General features: G+C 42.4%; 1 protein-coding gene across 1 annotated transcript in view; it reads left to right on the top strand.

The window, feature by feature from the left end:
* LOC141147932 (serine protease 33-like) overlaps positions 1-20,567 on the top strand; it is a 28,150-nt gene extending 7,583 nt beyond the window's left edge. The window contains exons 4-6 of the mRNA XM_073635091.1: positions 9,414-9,568; positions 12,447-12,683; positions 19,955-20,567. Of these exons, the coding sequence (XP_073491192.1) occupies positions 9,414-9,568; positions 12,447-12,683; positions 19,955-20,020 (458 nt within the window). The 3' untranslated portion in view covers positions 20,021-20,567. The remainder of the gene's footprint in view (positions 1-9,413; positions 9,569-12,446; positions 12,684-19,954) is intronic.
* Positions 20,568-21,308: the final 741 nt, after the last annotated feature.

Raw genomic sequence — 21,308 nt, 5'->3', positions numbered from 1 at the left:
CTGAGTATGGGGATACCACATGTGTGGGACTTTTTGGGAGCCTAGCCGCGTACGGGGCCCCGAAATCCAATCACCGCCTTTAGCGTTTTTAAGGGCGTGAATTTTTGATTTTACTCTTCACTGCCTATCACCGTTTCGGAGGCCATGGAATGCCCAGGTGGCACAAAACCCCCCCAAATGACCCCATTTTGGAAAGTAGACACCCCAAGCTATTTGCTGAGAGGCATGGTGAGTATTTTGCAGCTCTCATTTGTTTTTGAAAATGAAGAAAGACAAGAAAAAACATTTTTTTTTTTTCTTTTTTCAAATTTCAAAACTTTGTGACAAAAAGTGAGGTCTGCAATATACTCACTATACCTCTCAGCAAATAGCTTGGGGTGTCTACTTTCCAAAATGGGGTCATTTGGGGGGGTTTTGTGCCACCTGGGCATTCCATGGCCTCCGAAACTGTGATAGGCAGTGAAGAGTGAAATCAAAAGTTCACGCCCTTAGAAAGCCTGAAGGCGGTGCTTGGTTTTCGGGGTCCCGTACGCGGCTAGGCTCCCAAAAAGTCTCACACATGTGGTATCTCCATACTCAGGAGAAGCAGCAGAATGTATTTTGGGGTGTAATTTCACATATTCCCATGGCATGTTTGAGAAATATATCATTTAGTGACAACTTTGTGCAAAAAAAAAAAAAAAAATTTGTCTCTTTCCCGCAACTTGTGTCGCAATATAAAATATTCCATGGACTCGACATGCCTCTCAGCAAATAGCTTGGGGTGTCTACTTTCCAAAATGGGGTCATTTGGGGGGGTTTTGAACTGTCCTGGCATTTTATGCACAACATTTAGAAGCTTATGTCACACATCACCCACTCTTCTAACCACTTGAAGACAAAGCCCTTTCTGACACTTATTGTTTACATGAAAAAGTTATTTTTTTTTGCAAGAAAATTACTTTGAATCCCCAAACATTATATATTTTTTTAAAGCAAATGCCCTACAGATTAAAATGGTGGGTGTTTCATTTTTTTTTTTCACACAGTATTTGCGCAGCGATTTTTCAAACGCATTTTTTGGGGAAAAAACACACTTTTTTAAATTTTAATGCACTAAAACACACTATAGTGCCCAAATGTTTGATGAAATAAAAAAGATGATCTTAGGCCGAGTACATGGATACCAAACATGACATGCTTTACAATTGCGCACAAACGTGCAGTGGCAACAAAATAAATACATTTTTAAAAGCCTTTAAAAGCCTTTACAGGTTACCACTTTAGATTTACAGAGGAGGTCTACTGCTAAAAATACTGCCCTCGATCTGACCTTCGCGGTGATACCTCACATGCATGGTGCAATTGCTGTTTACATTTGACGACAGACCGCCACTTGCGTTCGCCTTAGCGCAAGAGCAGGGGGCGACAGGGGTGCTTTTTTTTTTTTTTTTTTTTTCTTTATTATTTTTTTGCTTTCTTATCTTATTTTTAAACTGTTCCTTTCATTTTTTTTTTTTTTTTATCATTTTTATTGTTATCTCGGGGAATGTAAATATCCCCTATGATAGCAATAGGTAGTGACAGGTACTCTTTTTTGAAAAAATTGGGGTCTATTAGACCCTAGATCTCTCCTCTGCCCTCAAAGCATCTGACCACACCAAGATCGGTGTGATAAAATGCTTCCCCAATTTCCCAATGGCGCTATTTACATCTGGCGAAATCTAAGTCATAAAATGCTCGTAGCTTCCGGTTTCTTAGGCCATAGAGATGTTTGGAGCCACTCTGGTCTCTGATCAGCTCTATGGTCAGCTGGCTGAATCACCGGCTGCATTCTCAGGTTCCCTGTTGAGACAGGAGAGCCAGAGAAAAACACGGAAGATGGTGGGGGGGGGCATTCCCTCCCACGGCTTGTAAAAGCAGTCTAGAGGCTAATTAGCCGCTAGGATTGCTTTTACATGAAAGCCGACCGCTGGCTGAAAAAAATGACACCAAGATGATACCTAAACCTGCAGGCATCATTCTGGTATAACCACTCAAAGTTGTGAATGGCGTACCTGAAGACAAAAAAATGGTTAACAATAAAGCACAGTAAACGGTAAAGTATAAATAATTACATACCTGAAAAACAAACATGATAAAACAAAATAACAATAACAATAAAACATTGCAGAATAGAATACAGTAAAAAAGAGCAGAACAATAGAGAGAGAGAATAGAGAGAGAGAACAATAAAACGACAACAATTTTTTTTTATTTTATATATATATTTTTTTTTACACTTTTTTTGTAACTAACTTTTATAACGGTAACCGGTTCCAGGTTCGGGTCTCTCAAAATGCGATGGCATCTTGGGAGACCCTGTGAAAGTGTGCCCTAGTCTGTGCAATGCTGTACCCTACGCTAATACTCAACTAGTGCATGGTAGCGTTCAAAACATTCACCAATGCAAGACCGGGATTGTCAGGACAGGAGGGACAATAATAGCGTGTGTCTCGCCTATATCCGCGCTTGCTGCAGACACGACATCTTTTTGGGGGGGGTTCGTTGGGTAGGGGTACTCAGGAGGACATAAAGAAAATGCCTCTCATGCAGCCGACTGCATTTGGTTGGGGATGTGAATGGGGGAAGTACAGGCGCTGCAGAAGCGGTGGGTTCCCAATTAGGATTGGCGAATGCAGCAGGAAGGGCATTATGGGCACGACAGGCCTGTGTTTGTCTTTTTGGTGGCAGCGGGACACTACTTGTGCTTGCCACCTCAACAGCTTGAACTGCACTTATGGGACTCGCCACGTCACCAAGTGTTACTGCAGTGCTGGTTTGACTACGACCGGGGTGTACTAGGCCGCTGGTGCTTGCCAGTTCACCAAAACGCTACAAAAAAAACTGTTAGCGATCGCAGGGATCAGGCCTGATTCTGCGAACGCTGCAGTTATGCGTTTAGTCTTTTGTAAGTGACAGTGATCGATCGATACTGCACTTGGGTGGGCTGGGCCGGGCGGAGGGGCAAAACGCAGGTGCTAGCAGGTATCTGTGCTGATCCCGCTAACACTGCGTTTTTGGGAACCCTAAACTGCTGGGGACGCTAGTATAGATCTGATCGGATCAGATATTGATTCGTTCAGATACTATACCACTAAGGGAGGTGTATGGTGCGTGCGTGGGTGTTAGTGGTACTGGCGCTAACCTGACGCTGCCTGGGGCTGTTGCTTGCCAGTTCACCAAAACGCTACCAAAAAAACTGTTAGCGATCGCAGGGATCAGGCCTGACTCTGCGAACGCTGCAGTTATGCGTTTAGTGTTTTGTAAGTGACAGTGATCGATCGATACTGCACTTGGGTGGGCTGGGCTGGGCTGGGCGGAGGGGCAAAACGCAGGTGCTAGCAGGTATCTGGGCTGATCCCACTAACACTGCGTTTTTGGGAACCCTAAACTGCTGGGGACACTAGTATAGATCTGATCGGATCAGATATTGATCTGATCAGATACTATACCACTAAGGGAGGTGTACGGTGCGTGCGTGGGTGTTAGCGCTACTGGCGCTAACGTGACGCTGCCTGGGGCTGGTGCTTGCCAGTTCACCAAAATGCTACCAAAAAAACTGTTAGCGATCGCAGGGATCAGGCCTGACTCTGTGAACGCTGCAGTTATGTGTTTAGTGCCTTGTAAGTGACAGTGATCGATCGATACTGCACTTGGGCTGGGCCGGGCGGAGGGACAAAACGCAGGTGCTAGCGGGTATCTGGGCTGATCCCGCTAACGCTGCGTTTTTGGGAACCCTAAACTGCTGGGGACGCTAGTATAGATCTGATCGGATCAGATATTGATCCGTACAGATACTATACCACTAAGGGAGGTGTACGGTGCGTGCGTGGGTGTTAGCGGTACTGGCGCTAATTTGACGCTGCCTGGGGCGACGCATATCACCGCCGAGCGATCAGGGGGCTAAACCTTTATTCGGTAATAAACGGCGGGTGCCCTGACACTATAAAAAATAAACGAACTAACCAGCGTCACCCGTAACGGTTATACGGTGATCAGTGGTGAAAGGGTTAACTAGGGGGCAATCAAGGGGTTAAAACATTTATTAGGTAGTATATGGGGGTCCCTGACGCTATAAAACGCTGACCGCGAACCTAAATATTTACCTCACTAACTAGCGTGACCAGCGACACTAATACAGCGATCAGAAAAATGATCGCTTAGTGACACTGGCGACAGGGGGTGATCAAGGGGTTAAAACTTTATTAGGGGGGGTTAGGGGGGTACCCTAGACCTAAAGGGGGGTAATACTCACTGTCCCAACACTGTAACTGTCACAAACTGACACCATGCAGTAATCAGAAAAAAAAAAACTGCTGGTGTCAGTTTGTGACAGGGAGGGGGGGGTGATTGGGGCGGGATCGGGGGGCGATCGGGGGGGGGATCGGGGTGTTTTGTGTGCCTGGCATGTTCTACTGTGTTGTGTAGTGTTTGTGCACTCACAGTGAAGTCTTCTCTCCTCGGCGCTGCAACGGAATACCGAGCCGAGGAGAGATGACATCATTTCCTTTGCTGCTGTTTAGCATACAGCAGCAAAGGAAGTGATCTGATTGGCCGGCGGCGATCGCGAGGGGGGGGCCACGAACGGATGGCCTCCCCCTCGTCTCCGATCGCCGGGGGACCAAACGGGACCGCCTCGGGCGGCGGGGGGGGGTCCGATCGGACCCCCCACCCGCGGGAGGCAAATCACGTACATGTACGTGATTTTGCCTGCCCGTGCCGCCTTGCCGACGTACATCGGCGTGAGGCAGTCGTCAAGTGGTTAATGGGATAATAATGAAGCTGCTTTGCTGGTGATACTGATGGAGTTCTTGTAAACAAATTTTCAAAGGCTTTTTTTTCTAATGATATCAAGAATAATATTATTATGATTTTTTCTTTTTTTGGGGCAAGTTACCACTACACCATTATCCCGTAGTTTTTAAGATCAACTATGTTGGTGTCCCTTGTCAATATTACATTGTATTTTTTTAAATGTAACTGCCTACTCCCAAGCTGTCATTCGAGGTAAAACACATAACCAAGTATTATTCTACACAATTTTTTTATTGTGCATTAAAAAAAGAAAACAAATAAAATTAGACATGCTTTCTATAGAACTTAACCAAAAAGTGCATTCTATGCATCCAAAAATATAGAAAATATAGCAAATCAAATCATTATTATTCAACCAAAAAAATAATGTCAAAGCAATAACTCCAAGGCCAATAATAAATAACATGTTATCTTCTCTGTTTCCGCAACATGTCTGTTTGACGAATGGCCGTTCAGAAATGAACTGAAAAGCATGAAATGAAAAGTGCAAACTGAAAAACGTGAATCAACACTCCCTAAACTTCTACTAACACGAAATTAGCAGAAGGAGCCCAAAGGGTGGCGCTAAAGAGCTGCAAAAACCACGGAGTACGTCTAGTACTTCACTACGTTTGTAATTGTTGGCCAACAATTGTGTGACTGTGTGTATGCAAAACTAGCTTGGGTCAACGCCCTTCGGACAAAATTCCATGATTTTGTTGGCCAACAATCCGATCGTGTGTACGAGGCATAAGAGTGGGGATGAGCTTTGGGTTTGGGTCAAACATGAGTTTGACCCAAACCCAAGCTGTTTGCTGTTTGGGAGAAAGACAAATCAATCTGGCCTTCACTGATATAGCAACCAATAATCAATATTGCACTTCCTAGCCTCTGAACTGTGGTCGTGAGTTTAAGACCTTTTGGCATTGTTTTTCCAAAGTTCCTAAACTCAACTCCATAAAAGCCTATGTGTCCATGTACACATAGGTTTTTAGAATCGTTTATGTATACATGGACACATATGCTTTTACAGAGTTCAGTTTAGTAGCTTTGGAAAAACAATGCCAAAAGCTGCTAAACTCAACTCCGTAAAAGCCTATGTGTCCATGTACACAGAGGTTTTTAGAATCGCTTAGGAGTTGCTGCTGTTAACCTCCCTCTCCTGAACGTGGAACAATCATTTTCAGTATAGGAATGTTTTGACCGCAGGCCACAAAACGCGCAAAATTGCGGATGGTGGTCAAAGTTCAAGTGTACATGAAGCCTAAGGGTGGGGATCCAAATCCAAGATGTTTACCGCTTGGGATAAAGACAAATTGATCCGGCCTTCCCTGCTATAGCAACCACTAATCAATATTGCACTTAATGACCTCTGAACTGTGGTTGTGTGGCTTAAAAGGGTTAATAATGGGGGTTTTCTTATGGTCCAGCCCCTTCCTTATTAGTGTCAGCATTCCCGGCAGCATTTTGTAAATTTGTGTTAGACGGTGAGAGCTGTAGGGAGAGATAGTTACTGCTATACGATAAAGTCCTGCTAAAAAGGGCTTTATATACAATGGTGCTATATACAGTCAGGGTGTATTGGAGAGACCTGGAGTAGATAGGATGAGCTAAAAGAGTGTTTGCAGATAGAGATAGTTGCTGTTTTACTACACAGTGCTGAACAGTGCTACACCTCCACTGTGCCATATTAAAACCACTTACGGACCGCCTGCTGTCGTTATACGTCGGTACTTTGACGTAGAATACCGGAGTTATAGCAGCAGATAGCTGTATTTTCTTCAACGGCGGGCGGTCCTCTTTCAGGTAAAAGTGGTCTCCATGGCAGATTTTCCACAAGATCACTTTTATCGGCGGCGGGAATGGTGCCCCCCGCCATGCTGCGGTCGCCTCCGCTTACCGGAGCCGTCGGTATCGGCAAAGACGATCCGATCCTGTCCCCTCAGAGGCATTGAGCTGAGTGAGGGAATGATGGCCCCCACTCGGCTCCATAACATTGGATGACGGAAGCGATGTCAAATGTCACATCCGCCCAATGGTCTTAAAGAATTTTTTTAATTTTTTTTTTAAATACATTTACTCATTTATTTTTTATTGCATTTAAGTGTAACTGTGAGATCTGAGGTCTTTTTGACCCCAGATCTCACATTAAAGAGGTCCTGTCATGCTTTTTTTCTATTACAAGGGATGTTTACATTCCTTGTAATAGGAATAAAAGTGACCCATTTTTTTTTTTTTTTAAAGGACAGTGTAAAAGTAAAATGTATGGAACATTTTTTTTGCAGCGCCCAGTCCCAACGAGCTTGCGCGCAGAAGCGAACGCATAGGTAAGTCACGCCCGCATATGAAAGCGGTGTTCAAACCACACACTTTTACACTGGAGTGTTTTGCAGGCGCTATAGCGTTAAAAACAGCGTCTGCAAACCGCCCTAAAACAGCTGCTCCATTTACTCCAGTGTGAAAGCCCTCGGGCTTTCACACTGGAGCGGTGCGCTGGCAGGGTGTCAGAAAAAGTCCTGCCAGCAGCTTCTTAGAGCGGTGAAGGAACGTAAACTCACTGCTCCTCCTCCACTGCTCCCCATTGAAATCAATGGGGCAGCGCTGCGATAACGCCGGAAAAACGCAGCTCCGGCGGTGTTTTGTAGGCAGATTTAACCCCTTTTCAGCCACTAGTGGGGCGATTTTAATAGCGCTGCTAAAACGACAGTAAAGCGGCGCTAAAAATAGCACCGCTTTACCACTGACGCCGGTGGCGGCACAGCTTGAAAGGGGTCTAAGAGCAAAAATTCTAGCAAAAGATCTCCTCCTGTAGCTCAAAACTGGTAACCTGTAAAAATTTTTAAGGCCTTTGGAGATTTTTAAGGGTCAAAGTTTGTCGCCATTCCATGAGGGGGCGCAATTGTGAAGCGTGATATGTTGGGTATCAATTTACTCGGCGTAACTGTATCTTTCACAATATAAAAAAAAAATGGGCTAACTTTACTGTTGTCTTATTTTTTAATTCACAAAAGTGTATTTTTTCCAAAACAATTGCGCTTGTAAGACCACTGCTCAAATACGGTATGACATAAAGTATTGCAACGGCAGCCATTTTATTCACTAGGGTGTCTAAAAAAATATATATAATGTTTGGCGGTTCTAAGTAATTTTCTAGCAAAAAAATAAAACTGATTTTAACTTGTAAACTAGAAGTTTGGAAAAAAGGCTTGGTCCTTAAGTGGTTAAACTAAATTGTAATGTGATGAGCTACATAGTGTGTTTCTCTAATACCCCCACAACTGTGTTCAATGTGCTTTATTATACTACATATAATTGTGTATCCCCTCTGCATAGACCCAAAAGCCCTTTTGAGGATTGCCAATTTGCGTATATAATATATAATGTTTGGGGATTTTAAACAAATTTTCAGGCTTAAAATGTGTATTTGAGCATGTGCTCAAAAACATGCAAAACGAGCTTTGGCAGTGAAAGAGCTAATAACACTTGACTGAACTCTGGGGTTAGCATATGAAGTCTAAATAAAGTCTAAAAATGTATCCTTCTTAAACGTTGGGGTGCTTTGTGTATTTCTTTCAGATCTGTGCAGTAATCTAGTGTGAGACTTTACCTCTGTGCAGGAGATTCCTGTAATAAAGACTGCTCACTGCCACTCTTTCTCCTGGTCTCGTCTCCGCACCCTCCTGTAATTTCCTTCAGGCAGCCTGTAGTGGATGGAGCCTGCTGGACCCCTTCCGCAGGTCTGCTCTCTCTACCGGCTACGTACAGCACATTGAGCCTTTTTTTTAAAATAACGCTGCACCAAAACACATGGTACTCAGCCGGGCATAGCATGCAGGGTGGAGGGGGTGGTCAGGGGACTTTGGGGAGGGCAACTTAAATCTGGGAGGCCAAAGCCATGTGACACAAAATCTGGAGCCTACAGCCCTTCAGGGCCCCCCCGAGGAGGTGTTAAAGGATTTGATTTAGCAATTTCTGAAGGTTTCTCTGTTGGTGTTGGCAGGTGTTGGGGGAAGGTCAACTCCCAGGGGTGTGTGTCTTCTCCCCAGTTGTCAGGGAAGTGGGGTAAGTAGACATCCCCAGGTGGTGGGTACAGAGAATCCCAGCTTGTGACTAGGAGACACTGAGCAGTGTCATACCTCACCAGTGACATCGGTCCCATCGTGGCTACAGGATGGCACTCTCCTCCTCTTGCCTCGCTGAGCTCGGTTACCATTCCATGTTGCCAGCACACAGCACAGACACTTCCCCATCCTGGGCTGTTCTCACCTCGTGCTCCTCTCCATTCAGGAAATGGCTCACAGCTTCTCCCCAGCCAATGGGAACAGAGAGGTGTGGACTGTGGAAGGCAAAGTAGAAGCCCAGTACTGGAGCGTGGCTGTGGGGCCCTAGGGCAGATCGGAGCTGGAGTTTGTGGAGGATATGATAATATGACAGGGAGGCTGCAGGGGCCCCCTGGAGCTAGGGTCGGGGTTGCAATTGTGACCCCTGCAACCCCTTATGCTACGCTCATGGAAGGGAGCATAAAGGTGACCAATCAATGTATCTATCTATTACCTTGTAACCTTGTAAACTTATTCTTCTCTATGTTTCATCACCAGGGAGCTTAGTTACGAATGGAATCCTCCAGGAGGTCATGGTTCCTCTAATAGATCGCAATACATGTCAAACGGATTATAATTTGGGAACATCCTACCGCATCCAGTATGATGAGATTTGTGCCGGCTACAAAAATGGGCAAAAGGACTCCTGCCAGGTGAGTGACACCAACAGCATTCCAGCATGGCTCACCTTTAGGTCTTGATTTCTTCACAGGAAGCAGAAGCAATGCATGACATCAGTTGCAGTAATAATACATTTTTTTTTTCTTAAATGAAAAAAGAGGTTATACTTACCTGCTCTGTGCAATGATATTGCACAGAAAGGTCACTTACCATGATACTGTCAGTTCCTGCCTCCTTCAGGTGCCTCCATAACAAGCCTGGTGCTAAGTAGTAACCCATGTGTATGCACTCCTGAGCCATGCCCTGCGCTAACTCCTCACAGGAGTTTGCCTATGGCTCCCCTGCCCCTGGTTTCTCCTGTAAAAACAGGAACTGTGACATGGAGCCAGGTAAGTGTTTAGGGAAGGTGGTAGGAAATATATTGGGGCGTTAAGGTGGGGCATTAAGGTGAAAAAATTACTTTAATGCCTAGATCTGGCCAACATTTTTTTTTGCTTGGAATAAGTTGGATGTTCTGTCATTTTTATTTTATTTTTTTCAAAAGAATTTATTGATGATTTAACAATACAAAGATAATGAGAGTGACTCTGTCATTTTAAGAGGGCTTCCAGATTCCAATAAGCCCTTCACCAACAGACCCAACAACCACTGGACCAGGGTTGTGAAGAAGAGGCCCTTGTCTTCATCGGCATGGGGATACAGTGCTTGGTAGGGAGTCCTCCTTGGCAAACTACCCCCCTATGTTGAGGGTCTGGTATGGTTCAGGAAGGAGGGGGGCCGCATGCTTGCCCCCTCTTTGTCTTGGCCACCCAAACCGCAAGCTCAGTTAATGGTCTGATATGGATTTTGAAGGGGGGGGTCATACTTCTTTTTGTATTTTTTGCATGAGGTTTCATCTTAAAATCCTTACAAGACACAAAGGATCTGGTATGGAATTTGGAGGGGGACCCCATGCGGTTTTTTTCATCGGGACCCCCTTTAAAATCCATATCCAACCTAAAGGACCTGGTATTAATTGTGGGGGACCTCATGCTGATTTTTTCTCCTTCTATTTGTTTGCATTCACCTGTCAGTCGGGAATCCACAGCAGATAGCTGAAAATGCTGGGTGAGGGTAGATAACTGGTGGTTGGGATGCCGATGGGTGCTGGCTCCCTAACAACCAGAAGAAAGTAATCACTTTTAGCAGCTGTAATACCACTGCTAAAAAATTATCCTGAACTGATGGCAGCCCATTCTTGTATAATCAATGCTTGGAGTTTGTCAGAATGTGTGGGGGGTTTTTGTTCAACTCCCTCTTGAGGATTGACCACAAGTTGTTAATGGTATTAAGGTTTGGGTAGTTTCCTGGCCATGGACCCAAAATTTTGATGTTTTGTTCCCCAAGCCACTTAGTTATTACGTTTGCCTTATGGCAAGGTGCTCCAACATGCTGGAAAAGGCATTGTTCATCACCAAATCACCAAACTGTTCTTGGATGGTTGGGAAGTTGCTCTTGGAGGATGTTTTGTACCATTCGTTATTCATTGCTGTATTCTTAGGCAAAATTGTGAGTGAGCCCACTCCCTTGGCCGAGAAGCACCCCCACGCACAAATGGTCTCAGGATGCTTTACTGTTGGCATGACACAGGACTGATGGTAGTGCTCACCTTTCTTCTCTGGACAAGGTTTTTTTCTGGATGCCCCAATCAGAAAGGGGATTCATCAGAGAAAATGACTTTACCCCAGTCCTCAGCAGTCCAATCCCTCTACCTTTTGCAGAATATAAGTCTGTCCCTGATGTTTTTCCTGGAGAGAAGTGGCTTCTTTGCTACCCTTCTTGACACCAGGCCATCCTCCAAAAGTCTTCTCCTCACTGTGTGGGCAGATGCACTCACATCTGCCTGCTGCCATTCCTGGGCAAGCTCTGCACTAGTGGTGACCCGATCCCACAGCTGAATCAGCTGTAGGAGATGGTCCTGGCACTTGCTGGACTTTCTTGTGTGCCCTAAAGCCTTCTTCACAAATGCAGTGTAATTTTTTTTTATGGGACTAAGTTCATTTTCATGACAAAAAGAGACTTTGTAATTAATTGCAATTCATCTGATCACTCTTCATGGCATTGTGGAGTATATGCAAATTGCCATCATAAAAACTGAGGCAGCAGACTTTGTGAAAATTAATATTTGTGTAATTCTCAAAACTTTTGGCCACGGTTGTACATAAAATTTAACATGGAAATAAATTAAAGTTGAGCATCTCCAAGGTTTGTAATAGATCTATAAGACCAATCGCTGTATATGTTTAGATTATTAGAACATACTTTAAATAAATTAGCGTTTAGAAAGGAATGTTTCCAAGATGGCCCATTTAGCATGAAATTTAACCTGACTACCATCTTTGTAAGCCATCAGTTGTTCGTCTCCATATAGTTCCTTAACCAACCGCAGCACTCCCCCTACATTAGAGGCTGAAGCTGATTTCCATGTCTGTGCCATTATTAGGTGCACTGCAAAGAGTATGTGAATAACTATGGTCAAATGTATCTTAAAGGACCCTTTGAAACATCTTTCAGGTGTAACATGCTCCAGTACCTATCCCCACATCTCAATTCCCTCCCTCCCTGTGACAATGGGTGGGGGATCTTCTCCTTGAACCCACTGCCACATTTGAAAATGGTGCAGCTGTGCAGGGCCTGATTTTTGAAAGGTTTCTCACTTGGCAACAGAGTTGCTTTAAGCAAATGAAAATTGACTCGGCTCCTACTTAAAGTTTTTGTGCAGTGCCAGTTCCATACTTATTTCCTGAGTGCTCAACTAGTTTGTTTAATTACACATTTATGGAAAAGGTGAATGCTAAGATTGAGACATTTTGTTGAATTATCTTGTACAGATATACGTTGGTGCAGCTGATGATTATTGATGTTTTACAGGGTGACTCAGGAGGACCTCTGGTGTGTGAGGTCCAGGGAGTATGGTACCAGGTTGGAGTTGTGAGCTGGGGAGAAGGATGTGCAAAAGCCAACTTTCCTGGGGTGTATACACTGGTGACGACCTACCAAGCCTGGATCAGCACCTACCTGAACGTTACTTTCAATTATGTGTCAAATATTCCTACACCAACGAGGACATGTGGAGGAAGCTTCAAAAGCATGGGAAACACCACCACTGTGCCATCAAGCACATCTGAAGGAAGCTCCAACACATCCAGCCTTTCACACCATCGCTGGATGATTGTGGTCCTTTTTTTTTTTTTTTTTTTTTTTCTTTTCTTTTTTTTTTTTGACCACTTCAGTTACCTTGATTCAGAGACATCTTTCAGATTGATGGTCATATTTGTCTCTTACCGAGTGACATCATTGTGGCCATTCAGACTTTTCTCTTAATTTATGCATTCAGTATGTAAAATTACAGTTATACAAAAGTGTGACATAAAAAAACCGGGAAAAAAAGAAAAAGGAAGAAAAAAAAAAGAAAGAAAAAAAGAAAGAAAAAAGGATCACACCCGCCATACATGTCCCGGACAGCCGGCCGCACAATCTTTTGCCGTTTACATACATGACAGTGTTTTTTCCCTTTCTCTTTTTTCCCTAAACTCCTTCCAAACTACCCAAACTAGTGAACCCCCCCCCCCCACCCCCCCTCCCCCCATTAACCTGCGCTCACTATTCCGATGCACACTTTATGTCTAGCTATTATTTTTTTCCCTTATTCTCTCTTAGCTTCGGGTCTCTAGGCTATGGTGCAACATCTCTGCCTTGGTGAAAAGACAATTGCCCTCGACACTAAAGTAACGCTGGAAAGGAGCATGGCATTGCTTGGACCCATGGGTTCCATAGTTTCGCGAACGTTTTATAATTGCCTAGCCTTATGTAGAATGTCCTTTCGCTCCATATTGTGGAGTTAACCGTCCCGACCCAAACTTCCGGGGTTGGAGGTGTGCTTGATTGCCATGCTTGTGCAATTAATTTTCTAGCTTGAAACAAGCATCTTGCTATCGCTACGGCTGTGCTTCTATCCCTCAGTCCGCTACTGACGTAGCCCAGCACACAGATTTTGGGGTCGGGCTCTAAGTCCACTCTAAACGTAGCGTTTATTTTCTTTATAATCTCAGTCCAGTACCTTACTAGTTTTGGGCACCTCCAAACCATGTGAATTAGGTCGCCTGTTCCTCTGCATCTAGGGCACTCATCGTTGGTTCTACGGCCAAACACGTGCTGACACTTATATAACCTAAAATAGCCATCGCATCTGACCTAGACAATGGGGTTTATTCTTCTAAAGGTGTTGAAAACATTTACTTTGCAAAGAATACCCAATCTAATGTAAGGGGAAATAAAACAAAACTGAATTTAACGTGCGTATTATTGGATGATTGAGGTCACCAGAGCTGTACCTTATTCACTGAGCTAAGTAAAACATGTACTTTACAAAGTGAGCATGCTTTACTCCTTTAGGAAATAAACCACATTGTCTTCTACTCCCAACATTCGAAAACTGAGAAGCTCCTTAAAGGCAAAATCTAAACAAAAGAACAAAAACGTAATATATTCAGCTTACAGGTCCTTGGACGTGGTAAATGCATTAAGGGCTGCTTGTTAGGACTACCGACCACCTCCCTCTAGCATCATCCTCGTAGGTGGTGTTCTGTGGTCTACATGGGCAGGCCTGGGCTGACAATAAGGCTTGAGATGTCAATGCAGCGCAGACAGAGTGCACAGGAATTCAGGAGCTCACTGGATTTCTGTCAGATCAATAGGTACATTTCAGCAGGTGAGCATTTTTAAAGAGACAGATATGAGGAGATGTACATGTATTGCAGGGATGGATTTTTTTCTTTATTTCTTTGATGTAAACTGGAGAGCACTGATTGGCACTTTTAGCTCTTTTTCAATGAGGAAAGCGTGGAATCTGAAATGAACTCCAGGCAAAAGGCTGCATACACAGATGTATCAATTGTCTTAATTGAAAAATGTATTTTAATCCCATCATGAGCATAAATTTAAGGAATGGGGCCCCATAGCAAAATTGTGATGAGGGGGCCCTAGCTATTTTATTGTCTGGCAGCTGTCAGTATCAACATAAATTATATCTAAGTGAAGGGAAGGCAGCAGGATAGCTGCCAGCATAGTCACTGCACTACTAGGGCCCAGTGCTTTCAATAAAATAAATTATAATAATAAGAATAATTTATATTATGACAAGCATGGTCAAACCTATTTCAGCCATACTTCTCTTTTGGGTCACAGAGTACATTTACTTTTATTCTTCTTTGCCCCAGAGTCAGCCGATAGCGGGATACCTGGCACACGCCCTTTTGGCAAAAATTAGACACTCGGTTGGCCAACAATTGTACCGTGTGTACGAGGCTTTAGGCTCCGTGCACACTAGTATTTTTTTAAGCTCCTAGAAGCTGTTATTAGTTTTTTTTTGTTCCTGCTCCTAAATAGTTAAGTTAAATAGTTAAGTTAAATAGTGTTCTCCTATGTGTCCATGCACACTACTTTAGGCTATTAGGGTTTTTTGAACTTCAGCGTCTAAGAGCAGAAAAAAAAAATTTTGTAGGGTTTCTTGGAGCATTTTTCCAGCAGAAAAGCACCTAAACGCTCCTAAATGCTGCTAAGGCTCCATACACAATAGCATTTTTTTTAAATCTCCTAGAAGCTTTTATTAGCATTTTTTTCTGCTCCTAGAAGCTAAATAGTGTTATCCTATGTGTCCATGCACACTACTATTAGCATTTTTTCGAGCTTCAGCATCTAGCTGCAGAAAAAAAATAGTTTTTGTAGAGTTTCTTGGAGCGTTTTCCATCAAAAAAAAACTCTAAACGTTCCTAACTGCTTCTAAAAACTACAAAAATTCTTCTTATGCCACGTACACACGATCAGAAATTCCGCCAGAAAAACTTGGATGGTTTTTCCGGCGGAATTCTGCTCAAGCTTGGCTTGCATACACACGGTCACACAAAAGTTCTCTGAACTTTCGACCATCAAGAACGCGGTGACGTACAACACTACGACGAGCCGAGAAAATGAAGTTCAATGCTTCCGAGCATGCGTCAAATTGTTTGCAAGCATGCGTGATTTTTTTGCGCATCCGAATTGCAAACAAACAAAAGCATTTTCGGATAGGATACTTTTTCCAACTGAAAAATAGAGAACCTGCACTTAATCTTTTGCTGGCTGGAATTCTGCCAGCAAAAGTCCGATGAAGCGTACACACATTTCTGACCAAAAGCTCACATCTGACTTTTGCTGGCAGAATTTCTGATCGTGCGTATGGGGCATAACAGTTTTTTTTTTTAGCTCTTTTTTTTTTTTTTTTCTTCATGTACTGCAAAAAGGCTAATAAAATAGTAATGTTCTAAATGCTACTAAAATGCTTCTTTAAGCTGGCACAAAAATGATATCATCAGCATTTTTCATCCAGCGTTTCTTATTTGTCTAGCTTTTTTTTAACAATGCTAGTGTGCATAGAGACTAAATGTGTTTTTAAATTTTTTTTCTTCCTTTTTTTTTTTTTAAAGGAACTGCAAAAACACTAATAAAAAACACTCCTTAACACTCCTAAAACGCTACTACAAAAAGCTATTATCAGCGTTTTTTATCCAGAATTTTTTCCAGCGTTTTTTTAGCTTAAAAAAAAAATGCTAGTGTGCATGGAGCCGAACTGTAATGCCGCATACACACGCTCTGATTTTCCAACGGAAAATGTGTGATAGGACCTTGTTGTCGGAAATTCCGACCGTGTGTAGGCATCATCACACATTTTCCATCGGATTTTCTGACACACAAAGTTTGAGAGCAGGCTATAAATTTTTCCGACAACAAAATCCGTTGTCGGAATTTCCGATCGTGTGTACACAAATCCGACGCACAAAGTGCCACGCATGCTCAGAATAAATAAAGAGATGAAGGCTATTGGCTACTGCCCCGTTTAGAGTCCCGACGTACCTGTTTTACGTCACCGCGTTCAGAACGATCAGATTTTCCGACAACTTTGTGTGACCGTGTGTATGCAAGACAAGTTTGAGCCAACATCTGCCAGAAAAAATCCATGGATTTTGCTGTCGGAATGTCCGATCAATGTCCGACCGTGTGTACGGGGCATAACTATGTCAAATGGTGTCTTTTATGCTTGCGTTTAGTTTTTAATAAACATTCTAGAAATTGACACCTTTTACATTTTGGTTGTTGGCCTCCACCTCACCCATCGTGTTGCTTGACAGTTCAGAATAAAGAAAAGTAAAGGTGAGCAAACTTCTAGAAATTTTGAAAAAAAAATGCACACCGCTCCAGGCTGTTGCTCTCGCATTGTGTTGCTCACTGAAAGAAGCTACTCCAGAAGGTGCGTGCCCGGTTCGCCAACAGCTACCAGGACAAGAAATGAATTCTTGATGGCTGCACTATTGGTAAGCTTTACTAAAACAGCAAAAAATGGGCATCACAGAACAGTGGGGAACAGGAGATTGATAATGTGTTTCACACCCCCTTGGTACTTATTTGTAACGACTAAGCGCCTAGTGGGCACGAAACACATTATCCATCTCCTGCCCCCCACTGTTATGTGATGTCCTTTTTTTTGGCGGTTTTAATAATAAAGCTTGTGAAGAGTACAGCCGTCCAGAATTCTTTGCTGGCCTTCTAAAATTGTTGATCAGTTGCGACTTGGCTCAAATTTTAACAACCTTTAAAATGTTGTCTGGATCCATCTTTGGGATCAACTTCACAGAAAACCTGTCAGAATTGAAATATGGAAGCTTTAGTCAACTTTACTGAGTCAAGTATGTATGGGATCAAAAAAGTAATAATTTCAAAGCGTATTAGGGATGGAAGTTCAATATGACAGCCAGCCAAATAGCCTTTTTAGACATAGAGATCAACATTGGAAAGCTTCCTGTTTCTGTGGTAACACATTTCCTTTGGGGGGTGACCATAAATGTTGAATTTTACTCACCTGGCAAGCCCAACAAAGTTTAGCTTGGCCACATACTGGCCGGTGACAGATAACGGGGAATATTTCACCCCCTTCCCACACCGCATGAACAGAAGCATTTGTATGGAATAAATATCGTGCAAACATCTTGAGATTTTGAGAAAGTGTTGGAACTCAAAAAGGTCAAAGCTGGGGTCCATGCAAAATCCACAATTTTTATTTATCAAAAATCAAATGGTCCAGTATACAGTAGAAAGCTATGGAGTTTTGGTTTGCAAAGCTTTATTCATACTCCAGAGCAAAGTTTATTTGTTTGGTGAGAAAATATCCGAATGTCTAGTAGTATGGCCCTTGTTAACTGCTTCAGCCCCAGAAGATTTTAGCCCCTACCTGACCAGAGCACTTTTTACAATTTGGCACAGCACCGCTTTAACTGACAATTGCACGGTCGTTCAACACAGTACCCAAACTAAATTTGCGTCCTTTTTTTCCTACAAATAGAGCTTTCTTTTGGTGGTATTTGATCACCTCTGCCGTTTTTTATCTTTTGTGCTATAAACAAAAAAAGATATAATAAATATCACCAAATTTTTTTTGAAAAAACTAATTTCTTTATCAGTTTAGGCCAATATGTATTCTTCTACATATTTTTGGCCAAAAAAAATCGCAATAAGCGTATATTGATGGGTTTGCGCAAAATTTATCGCGTCTACAATCTATGGGAAAGATTTATGGCATTTTTAAGGCATTTTTATTTTTTTTGATTTTTTTTTTACTAGTAATGGTGGTGATCTGCTCAGACAGCACAGGGATTTGCGTGTTTACAAATCCCCATGCTGTCGCTTGTGCACGCAATCGCGACCACCGGCCACGCGCATTGGGTCCCCTGCCGCGCAGCCGGCGTGCACCCCCGGGGTCACGCGCATGCCCTCTGGTGGCTCTTAAAGTAACCCCGTACCTGTATGGAGTTTTGCTCAGGGGAGCCATTCTGCCCCCGTATATGTATGCTAGCCAGTTGGGAACCGGCTAACGAATATACAAAAATGTATTTTCTTCTTTTGAATAGAGTAGGAAATCTATCACATTTTTTTTTAATTAGGTATTGGCACACAGTGTTTTTCCTTTCCCTTTCCATCCTATCCCAGATGAGCCAATTCAAAAAGAACCCTCTCAGAGTCAACACTACAGAGAGAAAGAGATATGCCAGTGGTTGATAAAGTATTGCCCCAACCAAAATAATATCGGCTGGGGACACAAATATGAGGGGTCTTCAAAAAGTTTCAGTTCTTTTTATATTTAATAGAGTTTAAAAAAATGTGTGAACTTTTTAAAGAGCCCTCATATATAACTGATACACAGACTCCCTCAGGGCATTTACAAAGCCATTACCTCCATTGCCCTCAACATTAGACCCCCTTTGGAAAGTACCTTGTCCTCATGTTGATAAGAACAAGGGCCTCTTTCCAACAACTTGCTGGAATCTGCAGGCAGAAAGCTTGTCAGTATCTGGAACCCCCCTTAAATAATACCTGGCACACATCACTGATCACAACAATACCACTAGCTGAATGATAGCTTGGGGTGAAGATAGTAATGACATCATTGCTAAATGGTGGTGACATCATTTCCCAAATATGTAACTATGTCATGAATCAATTGGAGGTTAGCTGGTAATAATCATTGTTTGCTTATCAGTTCAATTCCAACACATGGTGGGTTACAGAACCTCTTCCTTCTTTAGGGCTTGAATCTGCAAGAAGGTGACTAACTCCAAACGAATCAGAACACATATTTGCCAGAACACCATGGATCTTCAATTGCAGTCCAAAATCGTTATTGCAGAAAGATCACATCACAAAAGAGTCAGTGCAACGTTTTGGAGCCATGCAGGACCTCCATGTCAGGCATGCTATGAAGAGGTCCTGCACGGCTCTGAAACTTTGTACTGATTTTTTGTGATGTTTTGGACTACAATTGAGGATCCATGGTGTGCTGGCAAATATGTGTACTGATCTGTGATATATTCAGTGTCCAGCTGGTAATCACTACAGCACCCACTACTGATGAGCCTGTAATCCAAGAAAGTGTGCGATGGGAATATAGACAAGACTAACTCCACATAAACTTACTCGTCGTCTTGCAGCAGTACAAAAGGCTCACTCTTAGACATGTAACAGTAGCAGAGGCTAGGCTCAGTCTCAGTTTTTAAGCCATCACATAGGCTCAGGAAGTTCATGAGAGAAACAAAGAGTTCAAGGTTCACCAGAAACAAGAGACAAGACAAGAAAGTCCAAAAGACCAGAAAGGGAGCTGTCCAGCATCTCAGGTGGCTCAGCAAGAAAAGCTAGTGCCAGGTGCAGCAGAGGTTGTGGGTTTTTATCTAGGTCCTGACAGTACCAAAACTGGATCAGGACCATCTTGAACGCAACATTCAATGAAATCCCAGATACCCCTCACCCCCACCCCACCACCACCCACACTGAATTGTGGAGGAGAAGCATGGAAGAAACATCTCTTCTACCTTTACTGGACTATCTTGGTTATAGCTATTCTTGTGTCCTTTTATCTATAACCGGTTACTGTCCACCTGTGTAATCAGTAAACTCTCATCGAGGATTTATTGGGCTACACATTCAAACAACCTATCAGAGTAAGAGGAATAAATACAGCAACATTTTCTATCAATTCATTTTATTGAATTCTCCAATGTACAGTGTGTTGAAAAAGTATTCACACCCCTTGAAATTTTCCACATTTTTTCATGTTACAACCAAAAAGGTAAATGTATTGTATTGGGGTTTTTCACATATTTATTTGTAAAAAAGAAAATAGAAAACCATTTATCATTTTCCTTCCACTTCACAATTATGTGCTACTTTGTGTTGTTCTATCACATAAAATCCCAATAACATACATTTACGTTTTTGGTTGTAATATGACACAAATGTGGAAAATTTCAAGGGGTATGAATACTTTTTGCAAAGCAGTGTATACATGGGAAATACCAATTATCATGGCAAACACAGAGTAATCCAAACAGCTTGACAATTTTTGTGGATGTTCTTTTTACTTGATGTTGTGATGTGTATAAATAAAATGTATTGTTTTATTGATGGAAACTGGCTGATGGTTGGATACTATTTTTTACTAATGATACATTGTAGCAATTTCCCCCAAAAAGTAGTGACAGCCAAAAAGTTACACTGTGTTTATATTTGATTTCAATAGTTTATACAAGTAATTTCATGTTTTGCACTCTAGTGAAATATTTGTTTTCTATTTCCTTAGAGTGATGGATCTTTTAACCACTTGCAGACCCAGACACTATTTTAAAATTTTTCACACACATTAAAAATCAACATTTTTTTGTTCGAAAATTACTTAAAACACCCACACGTGTACTTTCTGAAAGCTTAAACCTTGCAGAATAAAACAGTGTCCATTACAAATTTGTATATCACATTTTTTGTGCAGCCATTTATAAAAGGCACATATTCAGGAAAAAGTACACTAAAATGAATTTTAGTGCACACATACACAATATAATACCAATAAACAGTAAATAGATAGCAAACATGTCAGGACTCAAAATTGTGAGCACCTGTGAAATGGCGGCAAACTATGGTACCTAAAATGACACTTTAAAGTCTTTACAGGTTATCCGTTTAGAGTTGATCTACACATGTGTTTGCATTTATGTAAATGTGACAGGGGTATGGTGGGATGCTTTTAAATTTTTTACAGCTTTAATTTCTTTTGAATTCATTTTACACTTTTTTTTTTTTCATTTTACTTTATTGCTATCACAGGGGCTACAATGCCTTGTATGTGATATGAGCAGGCTGCAGGTAGGTGACGGG

The sequence above is a fragment of the Aquarana catesbeiana genome, linkage group LG06 (genome assembly GCF_042186555.1).
Source record: "Aquarana catesbeiana isolate 2022-GZ linkage group LG06, ASM4218655v1, whole genome shotgun sequence".
Lineage (NCBI taxonomy): Eukaryota > Metazoa > Chordata > Amphibia > Anura > Ranidae > Aquarana > Aquarana catesbeiana.
Note: the sequence above shows the minus strand (reverse complement) of the source record. Positions and strands in the feature narration are given on the sequence as shown.